Raw genomic sequence first — 13,814 nt, 5'->3', positions numbered from 1 at the left:
GCTTCAGAAAATACTTACCAGGTTGGAACAACAATGGGTACTTACCAATGTCGTAATATGTCTCTGGGTTCCTTCGAGCAATGGTCTGCATCAAGGGTGGAAGATTGTTATATGACTCTTTGTAGGTCCTGAACATCATCTTAATTGTCTTCTTCTTCACCCTTCATGCCTTGCTGTAACTGATAATATACTTTTGCTCCTCCTCAATTTGTCTGATTATGGATCCTGGTTCGTAGTTCATGTTGTTCACAATCTGGGCGTACATCACATTTGTGACAAAGGCTGATGTGATGATCATGTGGTTGGGCTCAAGTTCATCCATCAAACAAGTATGGTTCACCATAATCGACATCTCCCAATACTAAACCCACTTCCCCTGAAGCCGTGCACCCACCACAGGTAATCCTCCTTCACGCACTTGACATCATATTCCTTCTTGCTTGACTTGACAACATAAAACTATCGTCGAAGCAATGTCGCTCATTGAGTTATAAAATTCTTTATGGCCTGACTGGTAGGATATCTAGCACATTCGGTCACCTCATTCTGCGTATATTCCTAAGCCACCTGATTCCCCTCATTCACTATTAGGTTGTTAAAGTTGGGATTGTTCCAATTCACGGGAACAGGAGCACCATCTTCATTATATGACATGTCATACTTAGGAGATTCGTCAGCCTCAAGATCATCGCGCTTCATCTATTCAATTAAAGAAGAGATTATTCCCCTTCGTATGCCTCACCAATCGGTTTAGTCAGGTAATCAGATGAATGTGCAGCATCTGAATCGACATCCTTATTAACCTCATCCTCATCCTCATCGTACTCTTCCTCATCACCCGCCTCCTTCGTGTACCCTCACCCGGCATCTCCCCAACTGAGTACTTATTCTTTTGTTGCTCAAGCAACATAAGTGGCCAACCTCTTTGCACAATATCCCACAGGTACATCCTCCGGACTTGATCTTTTCTAAGCGGGTACACCTCTCAGTACACAATATCTCTCACATGGTTGCCCACAATACTAACGGTCATCTCTTGAACCTCGGGTCTATTTTGCAACCCTGTATTAACCAGGCATACAAGTGTTCGACACACTTATGCATAGGTTTGGAGATACTCTTATCTATTGACTCAAATACGGACAGTACTACCCCTTTTAGACCATATAAAATTCCATTGTCCCCATAAAAATAATAAACTATCACTTATCCGACTTACATGCTAACCATTGATAAAAAAAACGTAACATTATTGCGACGGAACATAAAAAATTACATCAACAATAATACAACATTCATTAAAAACATGGCCAAACAGTTAGTGTACATTGCAACAAAGTATCACCGTCTCGCTACATCAAACACCTCTAACTCATACATCTACTACATCGGTTATGTCTACCCTATGTCTAAATCCTATATCTAATACCTAACATATGTCTAAATACTACATATAATTGCTAAAATATGCGTACAAGCATGATCTAATTATTAAACTATATCTAACCATAATTCTAAACATATATCTATGTTATAACCTATATCTAGTGGCTATCCTATAGAGTTTGTAAAAAAATCCTAGATCTAACATCTAACCTATACCAAAACCTAGCACTAGTGGCTATCAGGTTTTAAAAAAGTTAAAAAAAACATTACATCCTTCCTCCAGCCGAGCTTCCCCTCCAATTCCCCCCCCCCCCCCACCCCCCTCCTCTCCTCCCTCTCTCCCAGCTCGGTTGGAAAGAAATGAAGAGCTTTTTATACCCAAAATGTCTCGCCCAAACAGTGGGTGACACCAAGCGTTGCTGTGAGCAAAGTCTCACCTATCGGGCGAGACTTCATGTCACTGTAATTATTTATTTCTTGTTGGCGGGGCCCATAAGGTGTCACTCATTTATGGGGGCAAGACCTTGATTTCATCTCATGAACGGGCAATGATAGCTTGTTGTAATTTTTTGAAACTACCATATAATTTTGTGTGTTTGTGTGTGTTTGTGTATATTGTTATGCCACCCTCCAGTTACAACTTAATCAACTGTTAGTTACTATCCGCTACGTAGACCAGTTACAATCGCACGTCTAGAAGTACATAGTTGCAACACAAGAAGCGCACGAGTTAAGTTTTAGATTGTACTACGATTACAATCGTATTCCTTAGGTTGTATATCATTACGCAAAGGAATTCGTTAAGAGTTACATTCATCCATAACACAATTGCAACTCAAAATTTTTTTATTTACATCTTGTTGCAACTCTCTGTCTTGTCTTGTGGTTTATAACTCTACTATTTTTTAGATTGTAACTAGAGGTGATACAACAATAACTAGAATTGAGCCTAGACACATAATATATATAGTATATATAGATATATATATATATATATAATACTTAAAAAAATCTCTAATGAATCACACGCCCACCTCCTAAATCCATCCACGCTCCCACCTCACATTTTCATCCGACGGCTATGCCCCTTCCTCCCATGCAAGGCGTCGCCACCAAAATGACCCATGCTTCCCTTGCCTGCGATACATCGCCGCCAGCATCTCCCTCGCTCGCGCATAGGATGCCGCCACGAGCACCTCCAATCAGTCGCCAGCATCTCCTTCACCCGATCGGCTACTCCCGCTCCACTCCCTGTCCACTTTTCTCTCTCCTCTCCTGAACCGCTCCACGACTTGCGCCTACCCCGTATCCCCGTGCGCTGCTCCCAACAGCATCCGCCGCCACCATGCTCCTCCGTCAGGGATGGCCCTCAGACGCCGCCGATCCAGATCAGGACGCCAACATCGGGATCACCCTCGTGCCACCGCAGATCGAGATTGGGACACAGATGTCAAGATCTCCCTGCGCTGCTCCCAACAGCGTCCCCTGTGCACTTCTCCCAAGAGCAAAGCATCGCACCTCCAAGAAACATGCCTCAGGTGACTTCCAAGCTCCAATTGCTAATCGCCAATCCACGGCACCCCCTCGTGACCGTGCATCGCTGCTGTAGCACAGGCTATGAAGATTCAAGAGGCACGGGCTGCTTTATAAGTCAGATCTACATGGACAACACCTCCACCCAGCACCCCCTACCAACGACGGCACCCCTCCTTGTGGTTTTCCCCCTGCTCCTCCACTGATTTGGGTGTGTTGTGTAGCGGTTACTGTTAGGGGTGTTTGCTAAGGTTTCTCACCGCCAGTCCGTCCCGTGGTGTGCTTACACAGCCCGTACCATCCTTCCAAGTTTCGGCTGTCATTTGTGCTACCCTGCTGCACCAGCACGTCATCATCAGCCAGGTACTCAATCAATTTGTGGTGTGTGCATCTCTATTTTCTTTTCTTAGAATTTTAGCAAGAATCGACTTGAGAAGTAGTCATTTCTTCTAATATACAGAGGCATCAGACATCTAGGTTCATCTCCTTGCATTGTTTTGCTCATAAACATGTTCAAGTAATGGGAAAGCTCGTTAATAGATTAATAGAGTATGGTTGACAACCTGCAATTTCTATAGTTAAATGGACTGATCCATGTTATAAAATAAAATTTTCACTTCATGATCTTTGAAGTGATACACTAATTGATACTATATGTCTATATGTCAGTTTTTGTTTCTAGATGATCTACAAATATCAACTTTCATCTTACAACAGCTGCCAATGGTTGCAACAATTAATTGGAAAATCTCTATTATACAAGTAAATTATTTCACGTCTTGGTTTTCGGAGTATCTAATACACGAAATGATTATACTATATGCCAATATTTTATTCTAGATGAGCAGCAAATATCAGCTTACATCTTACATCAACTTCCGATATATGGTTTCTTTCATTGAAATGATGTAATCATGTTTGCTTGCTCCTCCTAATATGCTAGCTACATCCTGCGCAATTTTTTTTTTTTTTTGCTTGATGTTTCATTGGTTTATTGGAATCATCCTACACTATTTTCCGTACATTTTATGGTCATTGCATCAGCTTTGATAGAGTGCACCTTAGATTCACATGATAGCCTAGTCTTTTCACAGGGGCAGCTCTAAGTCACATTATCATGTGCAACATCGATCACCTAATCGTCTCCATGTTCTGATTGAGAATAACCCTACTGAGCATATTGATAGCACTCATAATGTGGTATACATTGAAATTTTTGCTGATTTGGCTCAGCAGTAGTAGTCGTGTAAAGATGACCAAGGTAATTCTAGCATTTAGGATCATTTTACTCCCCATTATCTTGGTAGGCTATATGGAGCACTGCTCATAGCCTCTTGCTATATTCTAGCTTGCATGTTTGTTTCATATTTGATTGTGACATGCATGTACAAATGATTAGCAGAATCTGTTGTAGTCAGGTTTCAGCCTCATTTATATTTCTCTTACAAGTTCCAAAGTAATTCAATGTATAAAATACTGTTACATCCTATTTCCTCACGCTATCTAGAATATTAGGTCTAAACCATTACATATGAAGTAGCTAAACAGGCATACCTGTGAGTCTGGCCCAGCTTTTTGCTGAACAAAATGAAACTAGAGATGTTTACATTCATAGGTGGATATATTGATTATTTGCTACATCATTTGCCTGTCACTTGCTTAAACATGTCAATTATGCAGCTCATTTGTATGTTTGTTGTTGTGATTTGAATGTAGTACTTAATTTTTTAATATGCAACTGTTATCAATTTCTCTATCCATTTTATACAAGGAAATACCATGCTTGCATTCGAACTGTCCTTTTGTTCGCACTAGAAGGATTACCCTCCTTCATATTGTGTCTTTTTTTTTAATAATAAAGTTTCATACAAGAACCATCTACTAACTGGTTTGCACACAAACATGTAACCTGGTGACTCATGTTGTGCTATTTGTATGCAGGGATCCTTGGATGAAATGGTCACAAACATGGAACGGTAATGTATGTTCTGTAACATTTAAAATTCAGGTCAAAGCTTTATCGATGTATTATTTTCCCCATGCTCAGTATTGCCCAATTGATTTTGAATATCTTCTTGCGTGTGATCTATTATATTTTTGTGCTATGCTATTATGGAATGGCAATGTATGTTCCCTGAAAGCATCCATCCCTTTATATGAATTAAGATAGTATTTCTTTTTTTACTTAAACACTGTTGTTGGTTGTTCATAATCATGCACGAATAATATTTGGTTTCTTGTTGCAGCATATTAACTATCCAATACCTCTGCAATTTTTTTACAACATATTTGGTTTAGATAGATATGTTCTCTTTTGCCTTTTTGCAAGAAAAATTGCTTGTTCTATTTATAATTGTGCAAGAAAACTTTAAATGATATAAATCAGATTTATTCATAGCTTACTATGAAAGTTTTACTGAAATGGTAGGGTCTTGGTAAGTCACAGCTCTCAACTCATATTCAGTTGAATCATGATTCTCGCATGCCGAAGATGTTCATGTTTATTAAATTTGTAGGTGATTCTGGCACAAGATAGCTATATGGAACCATATTAGCTGCTAAGTATGTTTTCTAATCTTAAGCAGGTATTCTTTGCATTATTAGTTCACATTGTTAGTCCCCTCCACCCCTCTCTAACCGTTCCCACGTTATTACACGGGCACTCCTCGGGTTTGCATCCATCTTTGCCTGATCTATTTAGTCCGTTGAGATTGAGTTGGGTTTTTCTTGTTCTGTTATTGTGCAGCACATTGATTCTTGGGCAAAATAACCCAGACATCTTGATGGAGTTCATGGAGGCAAACATGTACTGATTGTACTTGCTTTTGTGAAGTACTAATCTCTAGTAGTAACCTCCTATATTAGTTGGCTAGCCTTTGGAGTAACTGTGTCATATTAATTATTCTTGTGCTTGGATGATCAGAAGATATGCGTTTTGAACTTTGGTTATTGAGAAGTTAAAACTTTCCTTGTAATGTGAGACTATATCGGTGAGTAGACGTAATTTAGGGTATGTCTTCCTTTTTTCTTTGGGGTAGCTAGGGCTTTTCTACCCGTTTCTAGTAGGATTTTTATGCAAGAGAGGAGTTTTTTTTGGGGGGGGGGGGGGGGTTCACATATAACATGGCCAGAGCTCTCTTTGTGCCTGATGATGCTCTTTGTCTATGAATTTTAATGAATAACATGCTAATGAGGGGTCCTTATAAATTAATGGAGATAGAATCTTGATTCGGTATTTATACCAAAATTGTTTTTCTTGGTGGAAAATTTGCATTGGATATGCACACATACCCTTTAGAGAAGTAAATTAGAGTTTATCTACTATTGTATTCATTCATATTTGGTCGTGTGTTTTCAGCTGGGTTTTTCTACTGTATTGTGACTAGGATTTTTTTTTTTGTAGTTAATGATGTCTCATGTGTCTCAAAGACCCCATTTGATAGGATGATTCTCACTTCGGCATTGATCATATGGAAAGGATTGATGGTCATAATAGGGACCGAGTCGCCGGTTGTGGCAGTTCTATCTACAAGCATGGACTCTGGATTCCAAAAGGTTTGTTACTCCTACCCGCAATAAACAACCAGTATTCCTGTGAAAGGTGAAGAATTTGTAAGTACAAATATGATAGCTGGAGTCAACTATCAAGGGAGCATTTGTTCTGAGAAAGGTGAAGAATTTGTTAGTGTTAGTCCTGTCAGATCTGAAGAAGATCCAAAAATAGCATGTACAAATCTCATGGGCGAGGAAGAAAAATTTGTGTGTCAGTTAAGAGCAAGAAGTGTATATCTCAAGTTTTCTCATTTGTTGTCCTTGTTTCCTTTCATGTAGGATACTAGACCTTTAGCACGTCATGTACATAAGTGTTTAGGTATAAGGCCAGGATTCAAGTTGTGCTGCAGCTTCTGAAGTCAAAACTACTGCATATGCATCTGGCATGTTATTATTATTAATCAAATTCAATGGACTCTTATAGATAATGTAGCATGCAATCTTTCTGTTATCTTTGGGCTGTTATTTTTAAACTTTACTTTGTCTTTTGCAAATGGAACATGTCTCTTCTAATGGTTTGTCTCAAGTTGTAACAAAATGTTTCTTAATCTGATATGCGGATTTTTGGACAGGTCACTCACTTGATCTTCAGCTTGCCTCTTCTAATGGTTTCGCGGAAATATATTTCTACTCTGATCTCAAGTTGTAATAAAATATTTCCTAATCTGATATGGAGATTTTTGGCAAGGTGAAGTTTGTTTCAATCTTCAGTTTGATCTTGTGCTTTTGGTCATTTACATAGCAATTAGGAATGGGAATCATGTTTATTATGTTGCAGCAGGACCAAACTTTTGTCTGAGATCCTTTGTAGGTATACATTTTGCTCCATCATATGAGTTCATATTTTTTTATTTTGGGAAATCGTCATCTACGAGGCTACAAAGTAGGCATCTTGATCCACCTTTCTTTTGTATTATCTACTTGTAAGGCTATGAAGGATTTTAGGTATTGAAGGTAGTATTTGGAAATGGTAAAGTATATATTGTGTATAACATCTCCTTAGTTATGGGATTTCAATAGAATTGATCATTGTTAATTGCTTGTTAATTACTGCATTAACGGAAGTGATACTTTAATAGATGTTTTTTCAGAGGGGGATTACTATGATATTGTTCAAAGCATATAGATTCAATGTTCACTCCTTGAATCCAAGTAATGTAAATGCTATATCATTTTTTACCAACTTACTAACTTAGATGGGCCAACAAGTTTTGATTGGATTAATCGGCCAATTAGTTGGTCTCGGAAATTGAATACTACTTTATATGTCTCTCACCAGACAACCTATATTATCTCATAAAAAATTTTAGCTCTCGTTATAATGTATGGGTATTTAACTAGCACCAATCATTCACGATCTAAAGGGCATGCTTCGTCCCTCGGCACAAACATGTTTTTGTGAACACCTCCGCTTGAAGTGTCCTTTCCTGCAAAATATCCCTCATATTGTCACCCTTCATCCTTCCATTCCTCAAGCGGATCTGGTGAGGCGTCGACCTGTCCTGGATCGAGAGAGGTTCTACACAGGCTAGGGTTTTGAGGACGTTACCACTCTCCCACCATGCATCGCCGCCCTCCACTAACACTTGTCAACCAACCTTTGCACCCCTCCTCTTATCTTGCAATCCTCAACTGTAGCGGTACAAGCCTATAGAGGAATATTCCTAGTATGGTCAATGTGAGTTATGGTATTATCACTGTGCTAATTAAGTTGACAGCAACACATGCTATATCATTAAAAAATATTTATTTCTCGTTGCGACGTATAAGCATATAACTAACATATAAATAATTCCTTCGCCTACCTATTTGATGTTGGGTAGTAATTTGCCGACAAATTCTTAGCATGGATCCTGTGGTTTGCGGCAGGTTCACGGAGAAATCCTGCTTGTTCCCTGGAATATTGAATTTTGGCTTCTAACCTACAATTGAACAATGCCATATATTTGGGTCTGTTAAGAACGCAGAAACTTCTCTTCCTCCTTATGTGTATAGTAATCTTTCCCGTAAGATTCCTTGTTACTCTATTTATTTGAAACTTCTACAAGACTAACATAGAACTCATGTCAAAACACAGGCATTTAATATATCAGCGTTTCATATGAGAACGAAATTGCACACTTACATCGCCCATTTTCGTCGTGCGGCACCATTAGTCAGACTGTCACATTGACTTTTTTTGCATAAACCCCATGATATTGAAAAAAAATGCAGTGAGCGACAAGGTAACGCGAATAGCTAGCTCGTGAATAAAATGGGGGTAGAGTCAGGAGTCACAGGCACCTCGATATCGCATCATCCATACCATCACCCATCTTTTTCCATCAATAAAAAAGGAATGAAAATAATAATTTGAAGAAGGCAAATAAATAAAAGGAGGTTGGAAAACGACCTCTGACCTCTCCGTTTCTTTATGCAGAAAAAGATGCAGCACTCCACACTTCCACAGCACCTCACGTCTCAACTAAACAAATTTAATCAATTAAGTGCCCCACTAGCAGCTTAGGACAACAATTAGTATTATTAGAGCATGAATAACACTAGATGCTTAATAAAATAGAGTGTTAAATATTTATATAAAAATTATAATGTCTAATGCAAATAAAGATTATATGTGATCAAACATGATTAACTATCTTGCTAACACTAATATGAGTAGCAATATTTAAGTAAGTACATCAGTCTCTGTCTAAGTACATGCGCGTCGATACAGGTGAGATAAAAAAACTTATCTTTCCCATATAAACACCTCCTCTGACCATCCAATTATACAGGCTCTTAGTAGCTAAGTAACCATTTTTTTAGTTATCAGTTGAGGAAAAAAATATGCAGCTACAGCGAAATGAAAGAATTGCACCAACGTTAACCTTCTTTTTGTTTGTTTCTTCTTCATTTTATTTCTATATTGCTTCTTTTATGCATACGAGTGATTCCTCGCCTAATTTTAGTTATCTTGTAAACCTATTTATCTCATTTCATTTTTTTTGTTTAAAACAGATGCAACAAGTATTTTAGACAGTATTTAGAACGCATGAGTTTCACGATGATTGTACACCAATCAATTCACATTCTCCTACGTTCTTTTATGAGTCCTACCTTCCAAATTAGCCTTAAGGCGAAAACCTTGTATGAAAATACCCACTTTTAGATGAACCCATACACGAAAAGGAGAAACCATTGCAAGAAAAGCACACAAAAAGAGAAAAACATGAACAGAAAAGCTATTTTATGTGCAAAAAGAAAAAAGAAAAGAAGACCCAAATATATAAAAAAAAAGCTTACCTTTTCCTATTCCAAATTCTCTTCCCCCATCTCTTCTTCTCCACAGTCCACACTGTTCACCTCTTCTCCCCTCTCTCTTCGATCCCCAAATCCTGAATTGACCAACCCAAATCGGCGCCCGGCATGGAGTGGACGGTCCCGAAGCCCGCCGCCTCCTCCTCCTCACCTCCGCTCCTCTGGGACTGGGGCGACGCCGCTGCTGCCGCGGCCTCAGGCTCCTCCGGCGAGGTGCCGGCACGGCGGGGCAGCAAGGAGCGGGAGCGGAAGCGTGCCAAGGGAGAGGAGGGTGTAGGAGGGGAGGTGAGGTGCCAGGTCGAGGGGTGCGGGGTGGAGCTCGCCTCCGCCAAGGAGTACCACCGGAAGCACCGCGTCTGCGAGGCCCACACCAAGTGCCCACGCGTCGTCGTCGCCGGCCAGGAGCGCCGCTTCTGCCAGCAGTGCAGCCGGTTGGTTTTGTCGCCGGTGTCGTGCTCTTGCATTCGGTTGCTCGCCGGAGCCCTGCTCTGGCTTCGGTCAAGCTGATTGGCCTATGCAAAGCTGCAATCTTGCACCTATATGCGAGTGCTTTCCGCAAGCTTGCGTCTTTCTTTCTTTGATTACTTTCTGCATGGATGCGTCGCGTTATTATGCTATAATTGCGTGATTAGTTGATTAATTTGCGTAAGCTTGTTTTTTACTTGTCCACCGTTCGTCTTTCGATTAAACCTTGGTGCTTCTCTTAGTTTTGTGGCTATGATGTGCAGTACGGCGTGTAAGAGTGTAAGACTGCGTGTGCGGCTGTGGTTTTGGTACGGAGCTGCGTTTTTTTCTAATCTGGGAAGGAAAGATGTTACCTTTCCACAATTAGTATTGTGTACGTGTGGAGAATCGTACGCATGGGTAAATGGCTGTGCGATGCTTGTTTCCACTTTCCAGTTTTGGTATGGCTCTTGTATATTTTTGGGATGAAGCTTTGTTTTGGTGGTGTCTACTGTGATTCAATTACTGTGACTTCTCTTCTATATGACTTTTAGATGGTAATTAATGATAAGTGGCTCCAAGAATGTGTGTGTGCTTTTTGCTGATTGCTTGGGTTTTGGCAATCAAGGTTCCATGCGCTGTCGGAGTTTGATCAGAAGAAGAGGAGCTGCAGGAGGCGTCTGTCTGATCACAATGCCCGTCGACGAAAGCCTCAGCCAGATGCGTTCGCCTTTTCCTCTGCAAGGATACCATCATCATTATTTGGTAATTTGTTCATCTCTTAAATTGGTATATAACAAACAAATACTATGCCACCATGCTATTTCTGGGAAGATTCAGATTTTAATTTCTCTGCAAGTTCTCTGCAAGTAAAGTGTACAATTAGATTATTAAAGCTTATTCTGTAAGATAAAAAAGTTTACAAATAAATGACACTGAGCTTTCCGATCTTGTATGCTTGATAATAGCCTATGTATTGAGTTTCTTGATGGAAATAAAAATGAAGTTATGAAATATGAACAAGGTGTGAGAGTTGAGAACACCATTATATGTTTTGTATTATGCAACATATAGAATGATCAAGTTTCAGTTATATTTTTTCTACTATCTCACCTCCGTTTTATGGAATCCAATGTTCTTATCACCAAACTTATCTGCAACTGCAGATGATAGGCGGCAAATAAGTTTTGTCTGGAACAGAGCTCCTCTTAGCCATGTAAGACCTTTCACTTCTCCATGGGATAGTTCATCTGACTTCAAGCTCCCACATGTGAAAGAAACAAGAGAGATATCGACAAAAGTTGGGACAATCATTGGACAAGTTCATTTGGATAAATCTCACCTGTCGAATGTGATTCCAACACTTAGCCATGGCAAATACGAGCTGTTGCCGGAAGGTATGATTTTCCAAACAATATTCTTAGTTATCGTGTACGAAGCTGTTATTTTCTTTGTTAAGTGGTCCAGTGCATTAAGGGGTACATAACAATATTGGACAATTAGCATGTAGAAAGGAACCTTTTGACCATTCCCTCGTCTCTACGAAGTCTTTCAGTGATGGGAAGCTGATGGTTTCAGGACTAATGTGAATTCGTGTTGTCGAAGTTTATAGTTTCTCATAGGATTTGGCCTATCTTCACTAGAGCGTATGGTGGAACAAAGAATGTGTTGTCATCACTCTCTTCATAATGGGCTCTTGGATGTTAATTGGAGGATGCAGGATTCTTTTATCTGTAAATGCTACTCCAAGAGAGAAAAATAAAAATACATTGCAAGAAATAAACTATTCTAACTAGGCTGTCAGATGTATTTGTCGATTGTGAGTCTAGGATCCCAAGTTCGCAACACTTGATTGCATTAGATTTAAGAAAAGTAGAGTACTATGGAACTTTTATCATTGCTGATGAGGACGTTGAATCTCAAGGAAACAAGAAATTTCTTTTTTTCCCAGTATCCTATGTGGTAATACTTTTGGTTTGTTTAGTAGGTGATTAAAGTTTTTGATCACTAATACACAAACTAGTCCTTGTTGTCTATCCTAGCATATAAGCTTCAGTCTTCTTACAACATATGACTAAGACAACACTACAACAGGTCTTTTTTTTTAACAACTTGCACATATGTTGTTTTGGATGCTTGGGTTTAGTATGTCTGATAGCCTGATATATATGGATCCATGCGTGAGTGACAACTAACAAGTCAGAGCATCAGAAGTAGCAATCCTTATTCTTATACCACAATGTTATACAACATCATATAAAATTATGTTTGATAGTGTTGTAGAGTGTAGCTATATAATGCATGTTGTGTGGTACCAGATAGCCATAGACCTTTTGGATTGAGAAATGGCCCATATCTGACAAAACAATGTTGGGGCAACAGTTACAATAATATGCAGAAATCAACTTAGGAAATCTAAAGCATCACATTGGATGTCTTTTCTCCAAGGCTCCAAGCTCATAAATACTGAGGAACTAGTTAATTTTGCAGAAAATATGCACGCACTACAACTGTTGGCAGTACCTGCTCATTTCCCATGCTAGTTCATCGAAATACATCTCAAATGCATATAAGTCTCAAATGCATATAAGCCACATGATTTCATTTGCCATTCCAAAGACATCTCTATCTGGATGTTTTTGCTGCCCTGACTTCAGTGGGAAAATAACATGCTTTGAACAATTGGATCTGCAGGTCCGGACACATCTTTAACTGCTTCAAAATTCGATGGAGCACCGGATCTTCAGCGTGCTCTCTCTCTTCTGTCAGCTGGCTCTTGTGGAATACCTGATCCTGTACAGCAACCATCTTGTCTTATTCAGTTCACCAGAGCCAGCGAGAATAGCAGTGACCTTCATTCATCACATGGAGAGAACTCTGCTCCAGTCTCATGCGCTGATGAACAGCATATAGCACGGCAGTCTCAGCTGGTTCGTTTTACCATGGATGCCGGCAGCAATGGCTATGAGTCCACTTACTTCGGTTCAAACCAGATCAATTAAGGTGTGAACGACACATGCCTCCTGATCATTTGGATAAATAGCCATGAAGATGGGCCAGGGCTTATGCAAGAACTACTTCAATCAACTACTGGAGTGCAAAATCTCTCAGTTAATGTTATCTACATATTTATTGGCCATCCCTGAACTAAGTTGAACGAGCGTAGGCCAGCTTTTGTGTCAGAGTATGAGTTCCGGCCTGTGACTGACCCATTTTTTCTGTTGTTTTTCCCCTTGATGTGCCTACTTGAAATTTTTACGTGCGACATTATTATTTTTCACTTGTACAACCAACTGTCATCTGCCGGATCTCTTTGAAACTGTTCTTGATGAATCTGGACATGTTTTTTTTGTGTGTATAGTTGTTCATACTCCAATGTTTTTTAAAAGTAGAAAATTAATTGGTGCTTCAATAGAAACATGATTAAAACATTTGAGTGCTTCAACTCGTGCCTTAGATTTTTTTTTTTTTCTCCCGGACATGGCATCGCACTTGTACCTTCAGAAGGTAACGACTGCCAATGCAGCACACAACAGCTGAGGCGTGCTTATAATCTGATGATTATTGATAGTTATGCAAAATGAAAAACCCAAACTAGCATG

At 39.5% G+C, this 13,814-nt stretch overlaps 1 protein-coding gene across 1 annotated transcript; it reads left to right on the top strand.

Moving 5' to 3' along the window:
- Positions 1 to 9,756: 9,756 nt before the first annotated feature.
- On the top strand, positions 9,757 to 13,545 carry LOC133922582 (squamosa promoter-binding-like protein 4). Its single transcript, XM_062367965.1, has 4 exons — positions 9,757 to 10,199; positions 10,841 to 10,977; positions 11,379 to 11,609; positions 12,907 to 13,545. Exons 1-4 carry the CDS (start codon positions 9,877 to 9,879, stop codon positions 13,212 to 13,214), a joined length of 999 nt encoding a protein of 332 aa, XP_062223949.1. The 5' UTR covers positions 9,757 to 9,876; the 3' UTR covers positions 13,215 to 13,545.
- Positions 13,546 to 13,814: the final 269 nt, after the last annotated feature.

Source organism: Phragmites australis, chromosome 6 (assembly GCF_958298935.1).
Source record: "Phragmites australis chromosome 6, lpPhrAust1.1, whole genome shotgun sequence".
Taxonomy (NCBI): Eukaryota; Viridiplantae; Streptophyta; class Magnoliopsida; order Poales; family Poaceae; genus Phragmites; species Phragmites australis.
The sequence above is the reverse complement of the archived record's forward strand: the minus strand, read 5'-3'. Positions and strand labels throughout refer to the sequence as shown.